This window comes from Salvelinus namaycush, unplaced genomic scaffold (genome assembly GCF_016432855.1).
Source record: "Salvelinus namaycush isolate Seneca unplaced genomic scaffold, SaNama_1.0 Scaffold824, whole genome shotgun sequence".
NCBI classification, from domain to species: Eukaryota; Metazoa; Chordata; class Actinopteri; order Salmoniformes; family Salmonidae; genus Salvelinus; species Salvelinus namaycush.
In genome coordinates, this window is record NW_024061558.1 from 78,545 (window position 1) to 92,637 (window position 14,093).

The 14,093-nt window shown below is 41.1% G+C and overlaps 1 protein-coding gene across 1 annotated transcript in view; it reads right to left on the reverse strand.

Annotated features, from left to right (window-relative positions):
* The window catches only part of LOC120042988 (protein NEL-like), an 85,586-nt gene extending 72,741 nt beyond the window's left edge, over nt 1-12,845 (reverse strand). Inside the window, exons 1-2 of the mRNA XM_038987711.1 lie at nt 12,521-12,845; nt 12,033-12,161 (exon numbers count right to left, since the gene is read on the reverse strand). Of these exons, the coding sequence (XP_038843639.1) occupies nt 12,033-12,161; nt 12,521-12,575 (184 nt within the window). The 5' untranslated portion in view covers nt 12,576-12,845. The remainder of the gene's footprint in view (nt 1-12,032; nt 12,162-12,520) is intronic.
* Nucleotides 12,846-14,093: the final 1,248 nt, after the last annotated feature.

The window sequence follows — 14,093 nt, forward strand, 5'->3', positions numbered from 1 at the left end:
GCATCTCACACTGTGTAGAAATCTGCAAAACAATAGTAAGACTTCAGCAGCTTTCACCAGAACAGGGGACTTGAATGTGCATCTCACACTGTGTAGAAATCTGCAAAACAATAGTAAGACTTCAGCAGCTTTCACCAGAACAGGGGACTTGAATGTGCATCTCACACTGTGTAGAAATCTGCAAAACAATAGTAAGACTTCAGCAGCTTTCACCAGAACAGGGGACTTGAATGTGCATCTCACACTGTGTAGAAATCTGCAAAACAATAGTAAGACTTCAGCAGCTTTCACCAGAACAGGGGACTTGAATGTGCATCTCACACTGTGTAGAAATCTGCAAAACAATAGTAAGACTTCAGCAGCTTTCACCAGAACAGGGGACTTGAATGTGCATCTCACACTGTGTAGAAATCTGCAAAACAATAGTAAGACTTCAGCAGCTTTCACCAGAACAGGGGACTTGAATGTGCATCTCACACTGTGTAGAAATCTGCAAAACAATAGTAAGACTTCAGCAGCTTTCACCAGAACAGGGGACTTGAATGTGCATCTCACACTGTGTAGAAATCTGCAAAACAATAGTAAGACTTCAGCAGCTTTCACCAGAACAGGGGACTTGAATGTGCATCTCACACTGTGTAGAAATCTGCAAAACAATAGTAAGACTTCAGCAGCTTTCACCAGAACAGGGGACTTGAATGTGCATCTCACACTGTGTAGAAATCTGCAAAACAATAGTAAGACTTCAGCAGCTTTCACCAGAACAGGGGACTTGAATGTGCATCTCACACTGTGTAGAAATCTGCAAAACAATAGTAAGACTTCAGCAGCTTTCACCAGAACAGGGGACTTGAATGTGCATCTCACACTGTGTAGAAATCTGCAAAACAATAGTAAGACTTCAGCAGCTTTCACCAGAACAGGGGACTTGAATGTGCATCTCACACTGTGTAGAAATCTGCAAAACAATAGTAAGACTTCAGCAGCTTTCACCAGAACAGGGGACTTGAATGTGTGCCCATTTTACAGTTGTAATATCTGACATTTTATCACTCTGTTGTTGCAGATCATTTTCCTGTGGAGCAGGAAATGCAAATTGTAGTGTATTCAAGGATTAAAATGGCTTCTAAAGTTTGTAATATCCACTTTAAAATATTCAGACTTGATTTATCCAAACTAAAAATGTTAGAACCCCTACAAAAATGTATATTGTTTATAAACAAGATAATAATTCACATTTCCTGTTGCTGCAGGATTATTTTCGTGCTTTGAGAAACTGGTCAAATGAAGATACAACATCTGTATGTTTCTCATGAATGTTGAAATGGTTTAACACCCAGTCAGAGGGTTCAGATTCATGGAGATTACTACTAATCTGCACCATACGGTCTATTTTATTTTACCCCACTGTCCTCTTAAGACTTAACCTGTGGATGATGGGGGAGGGAGGAAGTACATTACAACACTCTTGTCTCTCTCTGTCTCTCTCTTTCACACGCTCTTTCATACACAAATCCTGTCAATTTGTCCTGGGTTACAGTTAGTGTTGTAGTGATATAGATCAATACAGCAAGCAGAGAGAAGAGATAAGAAGCTCCACACACACACACACACACACACACACACACACACACACACACACACACACACACACACACACACACACACACACACACACACACACACACACACACACACACACACACACACACACAGCCAGCCTGTCTGGTGCCTCAGAGGGACTGGCCTCATTTCAGGGCTTTCCAGGTCCCTCTTTCTCCTTTTCAGGGCTTCTCCTGTTCCTGCTGCCTGGCCTTCTGTCAGACACTCTGTCTCTGCTGTATTGAACCACAGCCTGGGGACACACACAAACAAACACACACACACTTGTACCAGCCTGCAGCCATCATCACAATACTAGTTAGTTCTCTCCCTGAGAAAACTATAAACCACAGCATCAACCATGGACAGAGAGAGATCAAATCAAACGATTAACCACATGCTCTGGATACAGGCGTAGACCTTACCGTGAAATGCTTACTTACAACCCCTAACCAACAATGCAGTTCAACAAATAGAGCTAAGAAAATATTTACTAAATAAACTAAAGTATAAAATTTTATAAAATAAAAAGTAACACAATAACATAACAATAACGAGGCTATATACAGGGGTATCAGTACCGTGTCAATGTGGGGGGTGCAGGTTAGTCGAGAGAATTCGTATATGTAGGTAGGGGTAAAGTGACTATGCATAGATAATAAACAGCCAGTAGCAGCATTGTCCGGGTGGCCATTTGATTAATTGCTCAGCAGTCTTATGGCTTGGGGGTAGAAGCTGTTAAGGAGCCTTTTGGTCCTAGACTTGGCACTCTGGTACCACTTGCAGAGGCGGTAGCAGAGAGAGCAGTCTATGACTTGGGTGACTGGAGTCTTTGACAATTTTTTGGGCCTTCCTTTGACACCGCCTAGTATATAGGTCCTGGATGGTAGGAAGCTTGGCCCCAGTGATGTACTGGGCCATACACACTACCCTCTGTAGAGCCTTATGGTCGGATGCCGAACAGTTGTCATACCAGGCGGTGATGCAACCGGTCAGGATGCTCTCGATGGTGCAGCTATAAAATATTTTGAGGATCTGTAGACCCATGACAAATCTTTTCAGTCTCTTGAGGGGGAAAAGGTGTTGTCGTGCCCTTTTCAAAACTGTCTTGGTGTGTTTGGATCATGATAGTTCGTTGGTAATGTGGACACCAAGGAACAAGAAACTCTCGACCCGCTCCACTACAGGCCCGTCAATGTTAATGGGGGCCTGTTCAGACCTCCTTTTCCTGTAGTCCACGATCAGCTCCTTTGTCTTGCTCACATTGAGGGAGAGGTTGTTGTCCTGGCACCATACTGCCAGGTCTCTGACCTCCTCCCTATAGGCTGTCTTCTCGTTGTCGGTGATCAGGCCTAACACTGTTGTGTTGTCAGTAAACTTAGTGATGGTGCTGGAGTCGTGCTTGGCCATGCAGTCGTGGGATTACATCTAGATGATTCATGACAAGGAAATGCTGCCTTGTGTTTTTATCAAGTTTGGGGTGTAAAAGTTTGATTTATCAAGATACATGCCATGGATTTGGTCACAGGAACCAACGTGTGTGTGTGTGTGTGTGCGTGCGTGCATGCGTGTGTGTGTGTGTCTGCTTGTGTGCGTGCATATGCGTGTGTATCTATTTAAATCAGTTGAATGATTCATGACACGTAGCCATTACACAGGAAACAAGTGTCTCAACTCCACATAGCGTTGAATTAAAGCAGGGGAATGAACACGGCAGATTTCTACAGCCTGGCAGAGAGACAGAGGGAGCAACAGGGAGAGAGAGGAGGACAGAGAGCACTTAGAAGACAGGATGACTCACTTTTACAAAATAAGACCAATTCATTGGAGAAATATCATCCTGTTTCAATCTCAAGTGGTCAGATTAAACCAGATCACATCTTGTTCTGATAGAACATTTGATCTAAGTTATTACTTCTACCACTTAATGATGCACTTCTAATGTACCTCTCTGGAACACATCACTTCTAATGTACCTCTCTGGAACACATCACTTCTAATGTCCCTCTCTGGAACACATCACTTCTAATGTACCTCTCTGAAACACATCACTTCTAATGTACCTCTCTGGAATACATCACTTCTAATGTACCTCTCTGGGAAACATCACTTCTAATGTACCCCTCTGGAATACATCACTTCTAATGTACCTCTCTGGGAAACATCACTTCTAATGTACCTCTCTGGGAAACATCACTTCTAATGTACCTCTCTGGGATACATCACTTCTAATGTACCTCTCTGGAACACATCACTTCTAATGTACCTCTCTGGGATACATCACTTCTAATGTACCTCTCTGGAATACATCACTTCTAATGTACCTCTCTGGAATACATCACTTCTAATGTACCTCTCTGGAATACATCACTTCTAATGTACCTCTCTGGAATACATCACTTCTAATGTACCTCTCTGGAACACATCACTTCTAATGTACCTCTCTGGAATACATCACTTCTAATGTACCTCTCTGGAACACATCACTTCTAATGTACCTCTCTGGAATACATCACTTCTAATGTACCTCTCTGGAACACATCACTTCTAATGTACCTCTCTGGAATACATCACTTCTAATGTACCTCTCTGGAATACATCACTTCTAATGTACCTCTCTGGAATCCATCACTTCTAATGTACCTCTCTGGAATACATCACTTCTAATGTACCTCTCTAGAATACATCACTTCTAATGTACCTCTCTGGAACACATCACTTCTAATGTACCTCTCTGGAATACATCACTTCTAATGTACCTCTCTGGAACACATCACTTCTAATGTACCTCTCTGGAATACATCACTTCTAATGTACCTCTCTGGGATACATCACTTCTAATGTACCTCTCTGGAACACATCACTTCTAATGTACCTCTCTGGGATACATAACAAAATTATCTCAGAACTGTTTCCAACATATAGGCCTTTAATCTCTGCTTCCTGTTACCCAATGCATCATGGATATATGTTCTATGACTAATGTTGCTACCACTGTTAGGCCTCTTGCCCTTCTGTCTGGTTGGCACACAGAGCTTGGCAATGGGCACAGGAATGGCATCTCATGTGTATGTGTGTTACATTCTCACACACACACACACACACACACACACACACACACACACACACACACACACACACACACACACACACACACACACACACACACACACACACACACACACACACACACACACACACACACACACACACACACACACACACGTAGGGCCGACAACACTACACTAACGGCATCCTGTCCTGCTGTGCTGTTGCAGATTCAGTCTCTATTGGGGTGATGAGTAAGCAGCAACCTGATTGCTGCACTGAACAGAGAGAGCATCCAGTCAGCATAGAGAGGTACAGGTGTAGGATCTTAATTTGAACCCCCTGTTGCAGGAAATGTTTTACTTGTAGTGTATTTGAGGTTTAAAAAGGATTCTGAAGTTTGTAATTTCCACTTTGAAATTTCAGACTTGATTTTCCCTTACGAAAAATGTATCAACCCCTACGAAAATGTCCATTAATTATAATCCTACTACTACAGGATTGTTTTCCTGCTGTAGCAAACTTGCTCATATTATGATCCTACATCTGTACAGGGAGGGTTCACTCACTCAGCAGGGTTGAGGGACACACTGACTTTGTTTCTGATATGAAACCTGATGGGATTGATGAAATTCATGTCCTATTCTTTGGCAGGTGTAGAATCCTCTTTCACCTCTGGATTCCATATATCTATGATGATAACTTTCAATGATCTCTATGAAGGCATCAAGGGAACAGGTGGGTTATAATTGTACACGAGAGAGGAAATATAATTTCTATAATAGATGAATAGATGTAGTTGAAGGATATACCATAATGGGATCCATCTAATCCTTGTGAAAGCCTAGAATTCTGGGAGAGAGGAGAAGGGAGAACAGTGGTAGGATGTTCCTGTATGGACACACACACACACACAGACAGCACTCTGCAGGCAGAGACACTGGCTACAATTCCTCTCATTCCTGAGTTGTTTGAATCATATATTCAGTGCCTTCAGAAAATATTCATACCCCTTGATTCATACCACATTTTGTTGTGTTACAGCCTGAATTCAAAAAGGATTCAATATTTTTTTTCCTCACCCATCTACACACAATAACCCATAATGACAAATTGAAAACATGTTTTTAGAAATGTTTGCAAAATTATTGCAAATGAAATACAGAAATATATAAATTACATAAGTTTCACACCCTTGAGTCAATACATGTTAGAATCACCTTTGGCAGCAAATACATCTGTGAGTCTTTCTGGGCAAGTCTCTAAGAGCTTTGGACACCTGGATTGTACCTTAGTTACCCATTAATCTTTTCAGAATTCTTCAAGCTCTGTCAAATTGGTTATTGCTAGACAAGCATTTTCAAGTCTTGCCATAGATTTTCAAGCAGATTTAAGTCAAAACTGTAACTCGGCCACCCAGGAGCATTTATTGTCTTCTTGATAAGCAACTCCAGTGAATATTTGGCCTTGTGTTTTAGGTTATGGTCCTGCTGAAAGGTTCATTCATCTCCCAGTGTCTGTTCGGAAGCAGACTGAAGCAGGTTTTCCTCTAGGATTTTGCCTGTGCTTTGCTCCATTCCGTTTCTTTTTTATCCTGAAAAACTCCTCAGTCCTTAACGATTACAAGCATACCCATAACATGATGCAGCCACCACTACGCTTGAAAATATGGAGAGTGGTACTCAGTAATATGTTGTATTGAATTTGCCCCAAACATAACACGTTGTATTCAAGAAAAAAAGTGAATTGCTTTGCCACATTTATTTTGCAGTATTAGTGCCTTGTTGCAAGCATGTTTTGGGATATTTTTATTCTGTACAAGCTTCCTTCTTTTTACTCTGTCAAGTAGTTTAGTATTGTAGAGTAACTACAATGTTGTCTTTGTGGTTGAATCTATCTTTGAAATGAACTGCTCGACTGAGGGACCTTACAGATAATTGTATGTGTGGGGTACAGCCATGAGGTAATCATTCACAAATCATGTTAAACACTGTTATTGCACACAGACTGAGTCCATGCAACTTATTATGTGACTTGTTAAGCACATTTTTACTCCTGAACTTATTTAGGTTTGTCATAACAAAGGGGTTGAACACTCCATTCTGCCTTTCATTCTGATTCTCATAGCCTCAACAAAAACATGGACTGCTACTGGTACTGGTACTGGTACTGGTACTGCTACTGCTACTGCTACTGCTACTGCTACTGCTACTGGTACTGGTACTGCTACTGGTACTGGTACTGGTACTGCTACTGGTACTGCTACTGGTACTGGTACTGGTACTGCTACTGCTACTGTGGATAAAAGGCCTACAAATCAAATAGTATTTGTCACATGCGCCGAAAACAACAGGTGTAAACCTTACGGTGAACTGCTTACTTACGAGCCCTTAACCAACAATGCAGTTGTAAAAAAGTAACTAAGAAACATTTGCTACATAAACTAAAGTAAAAATAGTAACAGAAGAAAATAACAATAACGAGGCTATATACAAGGGGTACCAGGACTGAGTCAATGTGCAGGGGTACGAGTTAGTCGAGGTAATATAGATAATACGTACATGTAGGTCGGGGTAAAGTGACTATGCATAGATAATAAACAGAGAGCAGCAGCAGCATATGCAAAGGTGTGTGTGTGTGTGTGTGTGTGTGTGTGTGTGTGTGTGTGTGTGTGTGTGTGTGTGTGTGTGTGTGTGTGTGTGTGTGTGTGTGTGTGTGTGTGTGTGTGTGTGTGTGTGTGTGTGTGTGTGTGTGTGTGTGTGGTTAGAGTCCAGTGAGTGTACATTGAGCCTGTGCAAGAGAGTCAGTGTGAAACATAAAAGATGCCTATTAAATTAAATGAATGACTTAAGCTTCGGCACAAAGGCAGTTTTCAGCCCTGTTTTCTGCTCTGGGGGGGCGGTCTGCATTGCTAGCTCAGCCACAGCCACTGAACCTCAGATCAACACCCTCAGTTTGGAGACATCAGAGAGAGAAACTCCAGATCAACACCCTCAGTTTGGAGGCATCACAGAGAGAAACTCACGATCAACACCCTCAGTTTGGAGGCATCACAGAGAGAAACTCACGATCAACACCCTCAGTTTGGAGACATCAGAGAGAAACTCAAGATCAACACCCTCAGTTTGGAGACATCAGAGAGAAACTCAAGATCAACACCCTCAGTTTGGAGACATCAGAGAGAGAAACTCACGATCAACACCCTCAGTTTGGAGACATCAGAGAGAGAAACTCACGATCAACACCCTCAGTTTGGAGGCATCACAGAGAGAAACTCATGATCAACACCCTCAGTTTGGAGGCATCACAGAGAGAAACTCACGATCAACACCCTCAGTTTGGAGGCATCACAGAGAGAAACTCACGATCAACACCCTCAGTTTGGAGACATCAGAGAGAAACTCAAGATCAACACCCTCAGTTTGGAGACATCAGAGAGAGAAACTCACAGAAAGTCTGAATGAAAGAAACAGAGACTCTTGTGGAAGATGAAAATAAATAAAACTCTCCCTCACACAAACACATTCTACACATTTTGCCATGAGGCTAGGAGAAAATGTTGCTGTTTTATAGCTAACTTTCTGCAATTCATATTGCCATGGGTCAGAGAGAAACATTTTCAGTTTTATAGCTAATCATGCTATTGTACACATTTTGCAATTAGGCTGAGAGAATTTAGCATTTTTAAAGCTAAATTCCTGCAATTCTATACATATTGTCATGCAGTTTTATAGCTAATCATGCTACTCTACACATTTTCAATGAGGATGAGCAGAAATGTTGCAGTCTGACAGCTAATTTACTGTCATTCAAGGCCTACTATATCTGGGGGTGGGGTGGAGGGGGGGGCACTATAACCTGCTGCGGGGGATGTGGTATGCCAGTGTTTACTAAACCTACAACTCCAGACATGGGATTAGAAGTCACAATATGAGGACAGCTGAATGGCAGAATGAAAAACTTCTGTATGGATTGGGATTTCTATTCTGGATCTTTGTTTTGTTGATCCACTCAAAGGATTGGGATAAATAGTCTGTCATTTATAGACTGAAACAATAATGTCGCTGCCCATAGTTCACTGCAGCCCGGCACCAGGCCACGACGGTGTTATCTATTATGACGGTGTTATCTATTATGACGGTGTTATCTATTATGACGGTGTTATCTATTATGACGGTGTTATCTATTATGACGGTGTTATCTATTATGATGGTGTTATCTATTATGATGGTGTTATCGATTATGACGGTGTTATCTATTATGACGGTGTTATCTATTATGACGGTGTTATCTATTATGACGGTGTTATCTATTATGACGGTGTTATCTATTATGACGGTGTTATCGATTATGACGGTGTTATCTATTATGACGGTGTTATCTATTATGACGGTGTTATCTATTATGACGGTGTTATCTATTATGACGGTGTTATCTATTATGACGGGGTTATCTATTATGACGGTGTTATCTATTATGACGGTGTTATCTATTATGACGGTGTTATCTATTATGACGGGGTTATCTATTATGACGGTGTTATCTATTATGACGGGGTTATCTATTATGACGGTGTTATCTATTATGACGGTACGGTGTTATCTATTATTGACGGTAGATGGTGTTATCTATTATGACGGTAGACGGTGTTATCTATTATGGCGGTGTTATCTATTATGACGGGGTTATCTATTATGACGGTAGATGGTGTTATCTATTATGACGGTAGACGGTGTTATCTATTATGACGGTGTTATCTATTATGACGGTGTTATCTATTATGACGGGGTTATCTATTATGACGGTAGACGGTGTTATCTATTATGACGGTGTTTATCTATTATGACGGTAGACGGTGTTATCTATTATGACGGTGTTATCTATTATGACGGTGTTATCTATTATGACGGGGTTATCTATTATGACGGTGTTATCTATTATGACGGTGTTATCTATTATGACGGGGTTATCTATTATGACGGGGTTATCTATTATGACGGTGTTATCTATTATGACGGTGTTATCTATTATGACGGGGTTATCTATTATGACGGTAGACGGTGTTATCTATTATGACGGTGTTATCTATTATGACGGGGTTATCTATTATGACGGGGTTATCTATTATGACGGTGTTATCTATTATGACGGTGTTATCTATTATGACGGGGTTATCTATTATGACGGTAGACGGTGTTATCTATTATGACGGTGTTATCTATTATGACGGTGTTATCTATTATGACGGTAGACGGTGTTATCTATTATGACGGTGTTATCTATTATGACGGTGTTATCTATTATGACGGGGTTATCTATTATGACGGTGTTATCTATTATGACGGTGTTATCTATTATGACGGGGTTATCTATTATGACGGGGTTATCTATTATGACGGTGTTATCTATTATGACGGTGTTATCTATTATGACGGTGTTATCTATTATGACGGTGTTATCTATTATGACGGTGTTATCTATTATGACGGTGTTATCTATTATGACGGGGTTATCTATTATGACGGTGTTATCTATTATGACGGTGTTATCTATTATGACGGTGTTATCTATTATGACGGTGTTATCTATTATGACGGTGTTATCTATTATGACGGTGTTATCTATTATGACGGTGTTATCTATTATGACGGTGTTATCTATTATGACGGTGTTATCTATTATGACGGTGTTATCTATTATGACGGCGTTATCTATTATGACGGTGTTATCTATTATGACGGCGTTATCTATTATGACGGGGTAATCTATTATGACGGGTTTATCTATTATGACGGGGTTATCTATTATGACGGGGTTATCTATTATGACGGTGTTATCTATTATGACGGCGTTATCTATTATGACGGTGTTATCTATTATGACGGTAGACGGTGTTATCTATTATGACGGTGTTATCTATTATGACGGGGTTATCTATTATGACGGTGTTATCTATTATGACGGTGTTATCGATTATGACGGTGTTATCTATTATGACGGTAGACGGTGTTATCTATTATGACGGTGTTATCTATTATGACGGGGTTATCTATTATGACGGTGTTATCTATTATGACGGTGTTATCTATTATGGCGGTGTTATCTATTATGATGGGGTTATCTATTATGGCGGTGTTATCTATTATGACGGTGTTATCTATTATGACGGTGTTATCTATTATGACGGCGTTATCTATTATGACGGGGTAATCTATTATGACGGGTTTATCTATTATGACGGTGTTATCTATTATGACGGCGTTATCTATTATGACGGTGTTATCTATTATGACGGTAGACGGTGTTATCTATTATGACGGTGTTATCTATTATGACGGGGTTATCTATTATGACGGTGTTATCTATTATGACGGTGTTATCGATTATGACGGTGTTATCTATTATGACGGTAGACGGTGTTATCTATTATGACGGTGTTATCTATTATGACGGGGTTATCTATTATGACGGTGTTATCTATTATGACGGTGTTATCTATTATGGCGGTGTTATCTATTATGATGGGGTTATCTATTATGGCGGTGTTATCTATTATGACGGTGTTATCTATTATGACGGGGTTATCTATTATGGCGATGTTATCTATTATGACGGTGTTATCTATTATGACGGTGTTATCTATTATGACGGGGTTATCTATTATGGCGGTGTTATCTATTATGACGGGGTTATCTATTATGACGGGGTTATCTATTATGATCGTGTTATCTATTATGACGGTGTTATCTATTATGACGGGGTTATCTATTATCGTCATACAGTAGGCCTAGGATAATGTTAATGCTTTATCACGCTTTGGGTGAAACGTCAAGACCAAACGTCCATCCTAGTAGTAGACCTACTGATTGTAACTCAATAAGCTACCTGCTTTTTAACATGTGTGTAGGCAATTTGAACTCAATGTCTTATGGCATAACAGAAGATTAGTCGCACGTGCAAACGTAAACAAGATCAAAGTACAATGTGAGAGTAATATGTTTAACCTTTATTTAACTAGGCAAGTCAGTTCAGAACAAATTCTTATTTTCAATGACGGCCTAGGAACAGTGGGTTAACTGCCTTGTTCAGGGGCAGAAAGATAGATTTTCACCTTGGGGATTTGATCTTGCAACCTTTCGGTTACTTGTCCAACGCTCTAACCACTAGGCTACCTGCCACTAACCACTAGGCTACCTGCTCTAACCACTAAGCTCCCTGCTCTAACCACTAGGCTACCTGCCTCTAACCACTAGGCTACCTGCCTCTAACCACTAGGCTACCTGCCTCTAACCACTAGGCTACCTGCCTCTAACCACTAGGCTACCTGCCTCCCTGTGGGAGAAATGCATAGATATGGGTCAAATACAGTTGTTGGGTCTTACCTTGGAAAAGAAAGGCTCTGCTCTCATTGTGGAACCCCTGAACTTGAAAAACTCCAGCGTGAGACTCTCCCAACTTCAGTTCATCGAATACGTTGATGTGGAGGGCAGGGTCGACCCCAAAGCCTAGAGCTGGACGAGAGAGACCGGAAAGATAGAAAGAGTCCGGCAGCGGCAGAGATAGCGTTAGTTCAGCACCATGAACAGCGACCGGCAGCCCGACACCTTGGTGTGGACACAGCGCAGCCGGCTATTGCTGCTTTATCATGATGTAATGCTGCGAAACTAAGCCTGCAAACCTCCATTCTGATAGGTTACAACTTCCTACACAGCCAAAATGGTAAAATGATTGTAAAACATGAAAATTAAGAATTGCATTCATTCAGTTATCAACTGATACCACGTCACAGTAACATACTAAAATCAAAACATGACAGCTATGGGAAATCAGTCAACATAATTGCGTAACAAAATGCAGACGTTTAGCTCACCTGGGAAGATGGCAAATATACTGTACAAAAAATAAAGTTTGAATAGTCCCATCATGAATGGAAAATAATCACAACAATTAGTCCATGCTTTTCTGTCCACTTTCAAAAATACTGGTGGTACTAAAATACCGCAGGCGATACGCGTCAGTCAGAAGAAAACCACATGCTCGCAAAATGACGCGTCATCTAATATTGACCGTCGGCGTTCTTAGAACTTTTAAGACCAATTAGAAATAATTGACGTCAAAATATTCCATTCAACATCCGTGATGATTCAGAAGAGAGCGCTGAAGACAGGTGCAGCAGCATCACTATACGGGCTGCTTGCTGGTGAGTGAGTGAGAGGAGGCTGGTATGTGGAGACTCATGGAAAGCGAAAGGATAGCGTCTGTGCTCTCTCCTGCCCCCTTTTGGTCTACGGTGGAACACAATCTAGGAGATGAGACTGATTACACTTCTGCCATCTGTCAGATTTCTCAACATCACCAAATGACCGTAGGAGAGTTGCATTTAACGTTTGATATTCAATGATAGTAATTTAATCAGCTAATATTTTCAGCTGTGCGTTTTTCCTGATCCTCTGGCATGCTTAGCCTGCTGCACATGGGTTTTTTCAGGGTGGCAAAACAATCTTTAGAAAATACAAAATGTTCCCTTCAATATTAAAATGCATTGAGAGCTACATTCCATGCACCACACCATCAGCCAGTAGAGAGAAGAACTCCCTGGGAATCTAAACTATTAACATCCCATTATCATTAACATCCTCTATGTCATTAACATCCCATTGTCATTAACATCCTCTATGTCATTAACATCCCATTGTCATTAACATCCTGTCCACTATTATCTGGTTAATTACTCTTAAAGAACAGATGCACACTCAGCAAGCCGGTCCGTATGAACTGTAGTTAAAAGGTTAAAAGTGCATGCTAGTCAGTAATCTATCAACTCATAACAATCAGAACCACAGCTAGCTACTTCACCTCTCTGTCTGGGCTCTCTGTCTGGTCTCTCTGTCTGGTCCCTCTGTCTGGTCCCTCTGTCTGGTCCCTCTGTCTGGTCCCTCTGTCTGGTCCCTCTGTCTGGTCCCTCTGTCTGGTCTCTCTGCCTGGTCTCTCTGTCTGGTCTCTCTGTCTGGTCTCTCTGTCTGGTCTCTCTGTCTGGTCTCTCTGTCTGGTCTCTCTGTCTGGTCTCTCTGCCTGGTCATTCAGAAATTAAAAATAACCATCTTTGCACCTTGCCATTTTCACAATCCTTCAGTTGTCAAGTAAGGCATATCTCTTAGAAGCCCCCCCCCCCCCCCCCCCCCCGCATATATTCCAGAATTCCAGATTCCATATAACCAGAAGGCACATGTCTGGTACTTCTACATTAATCAATAAGATGGATATAATTACAGTTTATACCTAGAAGGAGGGAGGGATGCATTGCTGCAGTGTTGCCTGTAGCAACACACAAACACACACAAATACACACATATACACACACAGACACACACACACACACACACAAACTGAGCCACATGTCACACCAGGTGCCCTTGAGAATCTATTGAGGAGAGACAGGTTGC